This window comes from Thermobia domestica, chromosome 18, assembly GCF_964235325.1.
Source record: "Thermobia domestica chromosome 18, izTheDome1.hap1.1, whole genome shotgun sequence".
Lineage (NCBI taxonomy): Eukaryota > Metazoa > Arthropoda > Insecta > Zygentoma > Lepismatidae > Thermobia > Thermobia domestica.
The window spans coordinates 58,712,656-58,727,328 of NC_137471.1; the positions used below are offsets into that span (position 1 = coordinate 58,712,656).

Consider the following 14,673-nt stretch of genomic DNA (forward strand, 5'->3'; position numbering starts at 1 on the left):
CGATTTATCTAACATAGAACTAAGTTCGGAAATAATAATTTTCTTCCTGGTTTTCCGCTTTCGTCTTGTGTCTGAATGCTTCTGCAAGGCCGCGTGGGTTTGAATTCGACATCAGAGTAGGTTTCACTTGATTTTAAATTACTGTCACTGTCGCTCGAAACAAACAGTGTAACTGCTCGATGTAGAAATATAATCACACGTTTGTCAAAACGCTTATAGGACGTAGCAGTAGCGTACGCAGGAATTTATTTCGGGAGGAACATCCTTTGTGTCGAAACTCTATATGAGGGCATTTTATATTAAAATTCCTGAAATTGCCCCTAAAATTAGGCTAAATTTACACAAAAGTTGAAATTTCCGGCGGGTCCGGACCTCCAGGACTCACCCAGTGCGTACGTCCCTGGGACGAAGCTAATCATATCGTCCCTCTCGAGACAAAAGGCGTATCTCATTTTCTTAACTTTTCTAGGAGACAAGTTTAAACCTTTTCTCATTATTTACGCTATCATCTTCTTTTAAAATTTAGTTTGACATCCTTTGTGTCAGGTATGTAACTTATAAGATCAAATTAAATTTTAACAGACCATGATAAAATAAACTTATGATAATCATCAAACTTGTCTTCTGGAAAAGTTGAAAAAATGAGATACGCCCCTTTGTCTCGAGAGGGACGATATGTAACATCTCTGAAAATATTACTAGGAGTTTCATTCCGTATTGATTTACCACAATGCAATTCAAAATTTGCGCTTTAGTTTGCGATATCCGATATATACTGATTTTGCGTTATATATAAAGTTAGTTACTGAAATTTTGCTTTTTGGAATCGTCTTTTCTCCGCTAATTTTTCATAGATTTCCACTAAATGGTCTAAATACATATTTTCCATTGCAATCTTCATTATTATTTTTATTTTTATTTTTTTAATGAATACAGACCCGGATTAAGGCCGCAGACTTCACTTACAAAGTTTGGGTTTATTATTTGCAAGAGCTACCATTATGTATCGCTTGTCAATTGTTTCTGAAGCAGAAAAACAATAACAACATGGAAGCGTGCGCTTAGTTAAGTGCAAAGTGTGTAATATGTCATTATCTTTTTTTCACTTATATTATTATAATATAAAGAATGAATGAAACATGCTATAACTTTTAAAATACTGCTACTACTAGAGCAAAAGTTACCTCGGAAATTTTGGTAAGGTTTACTAAAATATTATTATTAAAATGTAAAAGTTCAGTCGTATGTAGTACGATTTATTACTGAATTTAAAAAGATCGCATACTAGCAGTGTTGAAAATTAACAATGAACAGTTTTAGATCCATTTTGGTGTAAGGTGTGTAATGTGGGTTTGATATGTTTAACTAGAAGTTGACGTTCCGTACATACGAGTGGTATTGTGTGATCTCCATCTTACGATATTTTGATCCAATGTTGAACTGAAGATCTTTAAATCAGATTTTTATCTGAAATATTATTTTTTATATGTTTACCGCTGCTGTAGAGGATAATAGGGTTTAGTTTCTGCTATGAATTTATGATTTATGCACTTCGATGAAAAAATAATCGGACTGTTTAGCAGAAGGGGTCCAACCATTTTTTTTAAAGTGTTACAAATTCGGTAGTTTCGGTTCACAGGTTAGGTTAGGTTATGTTAGTGTGGGGTTCTAGCATAATTTTCGAGGAAAAAAAGTACAATTTCGCTTATTTCTATTAATGTTAGGTTATATTAGTCTTAAGTACCGTACTTGAAATTCCCACTTTCCTTGTAAATTTTGTATATATATATATATATATATATATATATATATATATATATATATATATATATATATATATATATATATATACGTAAACAAGGTGTCTACTGGTGAAGAAAGTCAAGAAATCAAACCGTAGGTCAAGAATGTCAAGAAAATGACACGGTAGGTCAAGAATTTGCAATGGACGGTTCTAATATGAACACAAAATGTTTGTGTGATTTGGAGGAACGCGTCAAAATCGAAGCAGATGATCCAGACCAGCCAGACATTTTTCGTGTTTGAACATGTTCTTTGCATATTGTACATGGAGCCTACAAAACTGCTCATAGAAGATTGAGTCAGGGGCGGATCCAGGACCGACTTCTGGGGGGGGGGGACGGTGGGTTGTCATACTGCTACTTTTAAGGGCTCCAAACTTTGGGATGGGTTTTATTTATATATATAAAATAAGAAAGTTCCCTCTTCTGGGGGGGCGATCGCCCCCCCCTGGATCCGCCCCTGGATTGAGTGGTCACTTCATGAGTTTCTTCGTTCTATTTCAATGATTATCCTTCCAGACGAGCAGATTACACACACCTTTCTGGTTCCTTAAGATAATCTTTTAAAGTTTTGTGCAGTCATGTGGCGGAAAACTCGAAAGTCATTAAATGAACCTTAGAAATAATCGCACCTCTTAGGATGTATGTGAATGATGTCCAAAAAAAGCCTCCTCAAACTAAGAACTTGGAAAAGGTACAATAATTTCTGCGGGATAAGCTTCTATATGCGAAGCTTGAGTTTCTTCAGTCAGTTGAACTTCAGTTGGAGCGTTTTCCGGCCATATTTCAGTCTAATGATTCACTTCTGCCATTCATGTACAGGGAATAGTACAGTATTGCCACCAGTGATTCGCAGAAATGTCTTGAGTGGAATAAACAACGCCATACAGCTCACTACCATTGACTTGAGATATCCGTCCAATATCAAAGTGGCTCAGGATGTAGATGTTGGTTTTGGTGCTTCTGCTGCTTGCAAAAGTTTAAGAGATCTGGAGATATTGTCATTTCGGAACTAGTGGAGAGAGTTTTTGATCACTCTGTTCAAGAAACTGGTTGAAAAGTACCCATTGGCTTTTAGAATTGTTAAAGGGGACTCTTTGTCTTTTACCAGATGTAATTGCGAATAGCTCATTACAAATGTCTCGCAAGTGAAAGTACTAATTATGACACAACAATACATAAAGCCATACCCCATTCAGAATGAAAGTTACTGTATTCTAAGAGGTAAGTCTGAAATGATATGATTAGGTAAATTAGATGTACAATCGTTATTAATTACAAGTTGCTAACACAAAAGTGTAAAATACTTTTAGCGTTCATCTTAACCGGCCGTTGGCCGTTGGTAAAGGATTAAAAAAAAAAAAAAAAAAAAAAAAAAAAAAAATACTTGGACAAGAAAATTTCTAAAATAGTCAAGAAATTTGGATTCTCAAAACTTGTAGACACCCTCTGGACCCCTTCTAAACATTGACTAAGTACATTCCTAGTACCATATAAGTTATTTCTTCTGGAGGATGTGTATTCAGTGCAGAGGGAATCAGATTCACTTTAGGAAGTTTAACCGTTTATATAGTGCTGGTGTACTTTTGGCGCATCACATTTTGAAAAATTTACAGGTGAAATTGAATATTTGTATGAAAAGATATATTCATAAGGAACACATTTCTGCAGGCGACAGAATTTTATAAAAAGTAATATGCCTATATTTTAGGATTACAAGTGTAGGGTTATTGGTGTAAATTCATTACAAGTGTTTTACGGTGGATAAAATAAGTGAGTGCAAATGAATGATCACTCTATTAAATGTTGTTTTCCGCCGGCGGTGCATTTCTGCACAGTATACAGAAGCTGTATTTTATGTTTACAAGTGGAACGTTACTAGTGTAAAGCCATAAGAAGTGCTATTGAAACTCGCATATTTGCCAAAATCCACTTCTTTTTACTGTCCTCGCTTACGCGTATACGCACCATCGCTGACGAGCCTGCTCCCTTCTCCCGGGCCCAGCAGTTTCGCCCTACTCTGACTGTTGGTTACCGTTCGTGCTTTTTAGTGGCCACCTAGCACAGGTGGGTTTGTGCTTTTGCATTGTAGTTCTTATGCCGTACATACGGAAACCGTATTTATACGCAAATCGAAAGATAATAGTAATTTTTCAACTATTATCTTTGGTGGCCCCTTTGAATTTTATCTATGCCAAGTGAGATATTTTCGTGTCGCGCAGCGCAAATCTTTTAGGAGACAATTGGAACTAAATTAGTGAAAGAATTGCAATTTTTCAACAATTATTTCTAGTGGTGCGCCAAAATTACACCTGCACGGACATCAGGACTTACGCTGTAAAAACTACAGTGCTAAAGACACCAAGTGAACTGTGCTAGGTTGTTACTGAAAAGCACGAATTGCAATTGACCCGTGTCAGCCCAGGGGTGTAGAAGGTAAACTTGCACGAAATGCGTCTGTAAGGAACAGGCGCGTGAGTGGCGATGGGTATACACAAACGAGGTTGTTGTAAAACAGTGTTTTGAATTTAAACGCTGCATGGTGAACAAGAAGAAGACAGTGTAATATACGAAACTCCCAATACTCTATTTCTAGGGACACACGATAGCTAAGTGGTAGAGCGCTTACCTTTGGTGCGTGGGGTCCGTGGTTCGATTCCTGTTCAAGTATGTTTTTGGTGGACGCCATTGTGTCCGTGGGTTTTATCTGGGTACTCTCGGTTTCTCCCGTATTATTATCTTCCATCATCCACTTTCCTTAATCGTCTCCCTTAGCCAAATGGGCATAACCATGAGGAGTTAAATATCTCGTCCGGTTTTTTTTCTTTCTTCTTAAGTAGTTCTTGCTCATATCTGCGGAAGAGACTAATGTTTGTTTACTTAGTGTATTATTTTATATTTACAGCGTTAAGCCACGCAAACTTTTCAACATGACAGTAATTAGTGATGAATAGCTTAGATTAGGTTATGTATGGTTTGGTTTATTTCATTATTTAGTGTATAGGTTTGACCCTGCGGGGCTTATCGGAACTTAAACCAGTTTGTAACAATGTAATTCTTTTTTTAAGAAAATAAAACGAGTATTCAGTGCTAATAATGTATATAGAAAGTGCAAATTGAAAATATCGATTACGGAATGGAGATTTTTTTCCGGATAATTTTTACTTGCATCTTACAATGGAATAAAAGAAGATAGATTTTAGCACAAGATGCTCTATTGTAAGGGTTAGAAGTATTTGAACAACGGAAGCTTCCGTACAGGAAGCTTTTGGAATGATATTATAAATAACATTGAGTGGGAATAGTGGTCATTTATAAGCCTTCGTTATCCAGACGCTCCGAAGTATAGCTTAACTCTTATCGTCGCTTCTAGGACTCCCTGTGAGTTTAGAAAGCAATCTCATTGCACAACTATATCGAGTAACACTTAAGATAATAGAATGCATATTTTGAAGCATTAGGAGACATATTTTGCAAATATATATATGTATACTGGCCTGCTGTTAGTACTTTGTTGGTTTGATTAGAGAGGTTAGCATCCCTTTTAGCAGTGAGGCTTTATGAGACATGGACGTACAGCTTACACGGAATTCGAACCACATGAGCGTCCGTCGGGATTCAAACTCATGTTTCCCGCGCCAGTAAAGGGGTCATATACATATTGTTAGTAGTGTATTTATTCAGCCATTTTTTCAGCAAACTATTCTGGTGTTTTTTTTTTCTTTTTTCCTATTTCACGTGAATCGCACTGGAGAGAATTGTCTGTGCACAGATACGGTAAACAGAATTTATATTGTAAACTGTTGTTTGGTATGCATATTATATTGTTATTCTCCTTATCTGTTCCCTTTTGTTTTGCAGACTTGGGAAGGATGGACGATCCATCGTTGTATAGGTTAGAAGGAAGCCAAGGCGGTGGAGGAGGACTTATCATTAAGAAACCAGATGCTAATGTTTTTAAAGCACCTGCTCCAAAAACATCACTTCTAGGATTAGATAAGTTAGCAGGTAATATCTCGCGGATTTATTGTTTTAAATAATGGTACTTGTGGCATTTACCAGATTTAAATTATATGTTACTTATTATTGTCAATATGCACAGAGTTTTGATTTATAGCGATGAATATGAAGAGTTAACTTTTACTTGCTATTCTTAGTATTATCACGGCTCACAATCTATACTACTATGCATTGTCGTCAGCAACACATAAACTTTAGGGGGGGGGGACTAGGATGTATAGAATACCCAGGAAAGCGTGAGCTTGAATTTTAAAGCATTTTTAACTTTAAAAGCTAATAAAAACTTCAAAATGTTTGTGCTTTGTTGTAACACGGTGTCTATCGGTCACGAAAGTCATGAAAAAGTCACGAAATCAGAAAACGGCCATGACAGTAAAGAAATTTAGCTTTTGGGTCACGATTTTTTTTCATCTGTACAAATATAAGTATAGACTGGAAAATTTTGTTCTATAAAACGTCAAAATTTACCACCAACAATGTCTATGGTCTGCTTTAGACGGTACCAAATCACAAGCAAAGCACGCTTCTATCACATGCATGAAAATTTGGCCCAATTCGCACCCAAATCGCTCCTGAGAATGTCACTAAATTTTGTGGTTTGGGAAAGAAAAGGCCACGTAAAAGTGACGAAATTTCATTTTGGAATTTTAGTAGACGCACTGTGTAACCATTAATAGTTTTTTTTAATGCGGTACTAAAAAAACACACACACTTCATACATTTTGTTTCTTTATTCAATCAGTAAAATTCAACGTTGTTCCTCAATTTTAGTTTGATACCAGGTGTATGTCAAAAGTAAAATAATAATAGAAGGTAGTCTGAAGTGAATACTCAGAAACAATAAAGTTTTGAAAACCTTCTAGGCCTATAAGACTACAATTAATGTAAATAAGGCTCAACAAATGTATAATTAAAAAAAAAAAGTTTAAAATTATGTTTTAGGTAAACTAAATTTACTTTGATGCTCGTTATCTAAACAGAAACAGTTTGTTACTTTGCAGTTTACTCCACTTTCACCTTCATAGGGCCAAAAAATGACTACCTTTTTTCACAATTGGAAACAAACTTTTGTGTTAATTTTTTTATATCCACTTTGTCTAACATTGTTTTGTGACCGTATCAAACTGCTACATAGTTGAGCTTCTTTTGGGTCATAGTTGACTTAAGATATTGGGGGGGGGGGGAAGGAAAACCGTTTTACAAATATTGGGGAGGGACACGTCCTCGGTGGGATTAACGCCTGTGCTACTATGCAAGTATGTGTGTGCAATTCTTGTAAGTAAACGTAAAATATTGCATCTTTAAGATGAGTGTAGTTTCCGCAAGGATGCACTATATTTTACAATTTTATTTCGATAAAGGCGAAAATGATGCGCAAGTCCGTGAGGAAATTTGTGCTGCTTATGGACAAGGTACGTTATCAAATGCAATAGCAAAATATGATTCAGTACGCTTTCGTTCTGGAAATGTCGTTGTCCAAGATGCTCCTCGCAGTAGGCGACCAATCACAGTAAAAAAGTGGATTATATTTTGGCAAAAATCTAGCAAGACCAGCATATAATCAGTAATGACATTGCCAATGACCTACACATTCATCTCCAAGAGTGTTAACCATTTGGAGAAGACTGGGTATAGAAAGAAGCTCGATGTTTGGGTTTGGTTTTAGAAGGTTGTCAAACAAGTGGTGCATGTGTGGTTTCATAAGTAATTTTCAAATCACAATAATTGAATTCTCAATTTTGACCTCCTAAAACTCCATACGTTTCAATCATCCTGATATTTCTTCATCCAGCATTTTCCCGTTGTTGTTACTGATCATTTCTTATACAGGCTGTTTCAAAAATTTGTCACAATATTTTGGACATAGATTCCTCACATCAAAGTGTACCGGGGAGCTACTGAGAGACACCTTAAATAAATGTAGTAAATATGATTAAGTTTTGGGAATAAGTATCAGAGTCAAGTAAGATATATACGTAAAGTTTATTGGTAGTATAAACAACCGCTACAATAATAATTTGTTTACAGTAAGATATGGAAGTATGACAATGCTTAATATTTTAAAATTTTGCTATCAATACAAATTTATCTGGAAGAACATCAAGTAAAAAAAAAATCTGATGTCTGACTTGTAATTGGATTTTGGATTTGAAACAATAAATAATCATTTCAAGTTGAATTTATGATTTGAGTTGAGAAAGTCCTACTAAAAATTAATTACAGATTGATGTAATTAATTACAGATATCTATATCTATCTACCTATATATATATATATATATATATATATATATATATATATATATATATTGTAAATTAGTGACGAACGTGTGCTAGATGGAACACAGATTAAAGTCTCATCGTTGGTTTGCTACTTTAGCAAGAACCTGATATTGGCAGTCAAATTCCGTTGCGTATTTAAAAATAGAAATTGCTTTTCCTTTTTTCTCCCAGAATTTTGATTCGTTTTGAGATTTTATTCATTCCGGAAAAAGAAACGTTATAAAATGACAATTCAAGCCAGGATCTATTTACCATGGAAACGAGAGTAAACATTGAATTTAAGTAACTTTGCAAATTAAGTCGTTATAAAATTTGGCTTAATTCAGCCAGGATTCTATTTATTTTGATGTTAAGACATAATGAATGAAAACGAATGTTGTAAAAATTGCTACACCAGCTAGAATTTATTCATTCTGATATTTTGATTCGTTGTAAATAAATTATGCTAGAAGAAATGTGTTATAAAAATGGCGATCCGACGTTTTCGGCACCCTATAACTCTAACACTATCCACTTTTGAACACAGGTCCATGTAAACTTTTTTTTCTTCTTATTTTTATGTGAGGAATCTGTTCGCAAAATATTGACACATTTTTTGTAACATCTTGTAGGTTTGTGAGAGTTCCTAGTGATGCTGAATATTAAGCAGTTCGGTGCTCTTGCTAAGAATTCTAAGTGAAAATGAAAGAAAGAGAGAGAGATATTTGGCAAATTATTGATTTAGACAGTACAATAGTAATGCTTTTGACTTTTTAGAAAATAGTTTTACAATGTATAGAATATATGTTTTATGTATTTTACTCGAAGCTAGGTTTCCATCTTAGCTAACTTATATAATATAACCGTTTCGTTTTATTTATAGCCTTGAAGAGAAAAGAAAAAGACGACGAAGAAGAGAACGAGATAAAAAAATCTAAAGTATTATCTTACAAGGACGAAGACGATGAAGGACAAGATGTGGAAAACCGGGATAGTTTGCAGAAAGGAGAGAAACATGAGAGGTGAGAACGAAATTTTCTATTGTATACAGTTGTATATTATGCGGACGAAATATATTTATAAACGAATGTTGAAGCAAATAATTAATCCCCCACATGTTACTTTAAAAAATATTTTGTGTTCTTCCTTCTGCCTCTTGTATATAGAATTCGTTTTAACTCGAGGTATCGCACAAAATTACAATGGGTATCGTAGACAAACACCCTCACCCCTTTTTGTTTCAGTCGAGGCTAAACATCTTAAAACGCTGAAACGGATACTTAATTATTTTAGATGAAAAGTCGAAACACGAAATATCATGTTTCGAACTTTAAGAGATACCGAGATATGGATATTTTATTATAATAATTGCAAACCGTGCCCTTGTTACTCCTCGCATATTTTCTTCTCGTGTAGGATGGATATCAGAAAATGATTAAACACTTGTTTAATTATTTTAAATGGAAAATCTAAACGACAAATATCATGTGTCTTATCTTCCGTGATATGGATACCTTATTATATAACTGTTGCAGCCTCCTGTCGTGTTTTTTTTTTTTTTTTTTTTTTTTTTTTTTTCACATCTTCTCTTCTCTTCTAGGATATCCTGAAACACATGTTTAATTACTTTAAATAAGAAGTCCAAATACCAATTTTCATGTCTGACATTAGAGGATTTCGAGATATGGTCATCTTATTATGATAATTATAATCAGGCTCTTTTTTCCTGCCCTTCCCAGTTTGTTCCCTTCTAGGTCTATATATATATGTATGTATGTATGAGTGTGTGTGTGTGTTTAAACGCTGAACACGCGTCTTATTATTTTAAATGCGAAGTCCAATTATTATAATAATTGTAACCCCTTCCTTTTTTCTTCCCACTCACTTTTCTTCTTTTCTACATAAAATTTAAAAAAAAAAATTAAACGTGTATCTGTTTTAATTGAGAAGTTCAAATACCGAATTTCACGTCTCTAACCGTAAGAGATTTCGAAATATGTGCATCTGATTTTAGTAAATGAAATTCCCACCCTTCTAGGTCAATTATCGAAAAAAGAATTCCGATTATTTTAAATGAGATATTCATATGCGAAATTTCACGTCTTTAACCTTTAGAGATCTCGAGACATGGACATTTTAATATAGTAATTGCCACACCTATTCCCAGGGTTCCTACTGTCAGGGAAAACTCAGGGAAAATGGTGCAGGTCAGGAACGTTCAGGGAAAATGGTGCAGCTCAGGAAGGTTCAGGGAAAAAGACTGGAAAGTCAGGAAAATTTTATAAAATATATGTTTTCTAACATTAAATATATGTTTCTGTATATCAATTTCAGCTTAGCCGACTACAATAATGGACGTTGTTCAGACTTTTATGGAAGGTAAGTGGAATGTACGTATGAGCAATTGATTACTGTTTGTCTCTATAGAATAAACGTTCTCATATATAAATATTCACCGTTATTTATTCCTTATTTATATGTCAACGTTATCCGACACTTGTCATGAAAGTCAGGGAAGTAGACTTCTCCAGATCAGTAGAAACCATGATTTCCCCCTTTCCTCGAATTAAAAAAAAATCTTTCGTAGTGATACATTACGTCACAAGTCCTGTTCGTTGTTCAAATTTAAAGTTTCTAGCGTAAGCGGTATTACCTGGACGTTGATCAGTCAGTCGGTAACACAACTTCTTCTTTTATATACACTGCAGTAATTAGGAAACGAGACTTACTTCTGTGTTGCTAAGTTAGTTTTAGCACGGAAATTAGTCATAGTGGTGAAACTTACTTGTGATGTTGCTAACACGTGCACACATTTTCAGCTCGGCTTGTCGACAGTGAGGCGCGTGACGCGGCTAAGTATAGACTGGTCGTTGTAATATTTCGTTACTGTTTCAACAATGGAACAAACAGTAAATGCGCTTTGGAGAAACTTCAACAGAAACATTTGGAATGTTTAAAAATGTTTATGGACCCAGTGGCCGTATTTTAAAGTGGCATTAAGAGGTTTAGTGTTGGGAGGGAGTCTGTAGAAGATGACGAATGCCCGCAGTTTTCATCTCAAAATTCTCCAGTATTGGCGTACAGTCTCCTTAGTTAGCTCAACGAGGTCTGATATTGCCGTGAGACTTGCATTTCAGTGAATGATGTCTCGAACTCGGTTCATCATTTCAGTTGTTCAGCCATACTTGCCTGGACGTAGACGATCATCATTGCTGGTTACATTGTCGTATGTTCCACAAGATCATCAGTTACTGATTTTTCCATTTTCTTTTTTCTGTTTCTTCACCTTCATATATAATACTGTGTTTGCTATTTTCTACTATTTTTTTTCCTTGTATTCCAGGCACTATCGGTCTCTTCGTGTGGAAACTCCTTCACACACGGGCGGTTTGTCGAAAGAAGCCCAGAATAGGTTGTATGAACGAATGTTGAAGGAAAGAGAGAGGGGAGTGTATGCATCCTCCAAAGAAAAGAAGAAGAAACATAAAGATGAACACAGGGAGAGGAACAAGGACAGAGAAAGGCATCACAAACATCGCTCTCATGATAGAGAGAGATCCAAGTCACGTGGTAGGATAATATGTTATTTCTTTTTATATACGTTTATTTTTCTTTTAACTTTGTTATGTAAAAGGTGATACAAAAACTTAAATTAGTTTCTGCGAAGAAATTTTTGTGGTGTATATGTTTAAGATGAATCAAAGAACATTATTTTGGCGTCATGGCTCGATTTGGTTAGAAGTTGGTACTTCCATGAGTTTCAACTTGAATCTTACTCACTGTCAATTACAGTACATGAGATAAAGGGATATGATTTCTTACGTTAGAAGTACTCAGAAAAGAGTAAAAGTTAGTCACCTACCTAGCTGAAGTTTAAAAATCGGAAAGGTGAATTTCAATTAAATTTATAGTTTTAAATCTCAGTTTTTACTCTATGAGCTAAAGGAAAATCTTTTTAAGTTATACGTCGCACCATTATGCTGGCTAGGTTAAAGGAGGCGGTGATAGTGAGAAATGAATGAAATGATGGAATGAAGAAAGTGGGAGGAAACGGAAGAACCCTGAGAAAACACACGTATGCGGTGCTTGTCCACCACAATGTTTACTTGGCGCGAACTGGGATTGAACCAAGAACTCTAGACACCAGAGGTGAGCGCTCTACCACTGAGCCACCCGGCCTCATAGATGGATGATGAATGAGAATGGACGAATTTTAAACAATTAGTGGAATGAGAAGCCGGAAAAAACCCACGGATACAATGTTGTCCATCAGAAAGTCGCATGGCCGAGGATCGAACCTGGTACCTCTTGCACCAGAGATGAGTGTTCCATTACTTTGATACTGTGCTCCTAAAAGATTGGCAACTTAATATGTCAAAGTTTTGTAAATAGCGCATTCCTAACCAATACACAGCAGCTGGAACTTACCACTGCGATGGATTATTATTTAGACTGGCGAAAATTTCGGTAGCATCTGCTTTCATTTTGGATTGATAATGATAACAAAAGGTTATTGAAATTATCCCAAGTCTAAATAATAATAATGAAGTGGTGCGGTGGCTCAGTAGTAGAAGGTTTACCTCCGGTGCGTGGGGTCCCTGGGTCAATCTCAGCTCGCACCGAGTGGAGTTTGTGGTGGACAAACAACCGAATGAACGATGTTTCTCAATATATTTCTGTAATCGTGGAAATCAGTAACTCTTTCCACTGTGTGTGTGCGTGTCACTGGAGTACAAAATTCGAAGAGAGAATGTTCTGTCTATGATATTCTGATTGTTAACCCTATCATGTGCCTACTTCATGTGTTAGATCGTGAATCGTACTCTGGAGTTCATTGTATGATTTACCAAGATAATAGTGGAGGCAAATGTACATTAATATCATATTATTCGCCTATATATATCATGTAACATATAATTGTTTTGTATTCTAAACTATCAATAAATCATTGGGGTTAAATTTCCTTACTTTTCTGTCAAAATCATATCTTTGTTGCTGAATTTTATTGATATTATTGCCCTTGCATTGTTGGAGTACTAGTTCTGTGGTTTTAGTTAAAGAGTTGGGAGACTAGGTTTGCTATGATAGGAACTCATTTCGTGCGGATCCTATGTTAAGTTCCTGGACAACATTCACCCCCATAAAACCAAATTTTAAAATCTTAAATATTCTGCAAAAATCAAAACAAAAAGATTAGTATTTAGGAACTAATTTTAACTAATTAAATCTTCCACTTAGTTTCCTCCTATCTTCTTCCTCCTCCTCCTCCTCCATCTTCTTCTTCATATTATTATTTGCAACGTAACCCTGTCAGTACATATTGTTAAGACTCTCCACTAAGTTCACTCCACTGTTTTAATCTAGGGGAGGTTGCCATATGAGTATATATGTAGTACATAAATTGTTCTATACTACTTTGTTTTTCCAAGTTTATATTGTAATTTCTTAATTATATTTTAAAAGGTATTAATTATTTATTAGTGTGAATGTATTACAGTGGCCGTCTAACACAATTATAAAATCTGAGTGTATTAGTATCATATATTGGAAATCCAATGTAATTCATTTGTAAATACTATATGTATACTTTTCTTCTGCTGCTTCTAAATAAATTCAAATTAAAGACCTAAAGAAAATAAAAAATGTAGAGAGTAAGCCAGGTATTATCTACAATATTCTATTAACTTAGGTAGACTAATAGACCAGATATTTGGGTGCGCAGCTTATGATGTCGTATTTGTGGAGCACCCAAACTTATACACCTTACAAAAGGTCTTGATAACAGTTATATGTCTGTTTAATATCGTTTTGTAGATATTACCTGGTTCACGTTCTACTTTTTGTATATTCTTCATTAACAAGTTATTCCCTAAAATGTAAAAGAAAATGAGAGTGAGATCAGCAGAGAGCTTAACTGCTGCTGATAGTTTAGTTGTGCTAACGATTGCTTTTAATTGATATATATATATATTTGTTCTGACTTTATGATAACATGTGTGTGTTGTACTTACACTCATTTTCTGTATAAATAGATAGAGATAAAGAAAAGCGACGCGGAGACTATAGTGAGCGGCGAGATCGTGACAGCGAAAGAAGCAGTCGAAGGTCAGAAAGAAGGCATGATTCACACAGAAGTTTACGGGAGTGGGAAGAAACACCACCAAGGTTTAGAGATGAACCTCTTACGCCAGCAATGAAAGTGAAGGATACACCTTCAAGGTAAGAAGCGAGCAACATACTAGGAAATGTAAATCATTGTGGTGTTTCATCCTTATTTGATTTAAATTTTCATCCATTCCGCTAACGTTTCTAAAAGCTAACATTTTTTTTTTTTTTTAAACAGTGAACACGTGATCTACGCTATTTCATGCGTTGATGGCAAACTGCATATAATTGTAAAGAGTGATTGATTGTAAGTTCCAACGAATTTCACTTTATTCAAGTCGATAAGTAAGTCAAATAGTATAGACTGAGTAAAACACTAAAATTGTCTAAAGCAGACCTTAATGATGATAATTTTAGGTGATAAAAACGTTGAAGTAATCTTTTAATTTTCCTTTCCCATTACAACTAGAAATATCACCTGGAAG

The 14,673-nt window shown here is 35.0% G+C and overlaps 1 protein-coding gene across 2 annotated transcripts in view; it reads left to right on the forward strand.

Moving 5' to 3' along the window:
• Positions 1–1,022: 1,022 nt before the first annotated feature.
• Positions 1,023–14,673, forward strand: part of Prp16 (ATP-dependent RNA helicase l(1)G0007) — a 107,712-nt gene continuing 94,061 nt past the window's right edge. Inside the window, exons 1-5 of one of the 2 annotated variants that reach the window (XM_081745334.1) lie at positions 1,023–1,197; positions 5,664–5,810; positions 8,967–9,105; positions 11,427–11,653; positions 14,116–14,302. In XM_081745334.1, the coding sequence (XP_081601460.1) occupies positions 5,675–5,810; positions 8,967–9,105; positions 11,427–11,653; positions 14,116–14,302 (689 nt within the window). In that variant the 5' untranslated portion in view covers positions 1,023–1,197; positions 5,664–5,674. Of the gene's footprint in view, positions 1,198–2,950; positions 3,027–5,663; positions 5,811–8,966; positions 9,106–11,426; positions 11,654–14,115; positions 14,303–14,673 lie in introns of those variants that run through there. The other variant, XM_081745333.1, reaches the window with a different exon arrangement.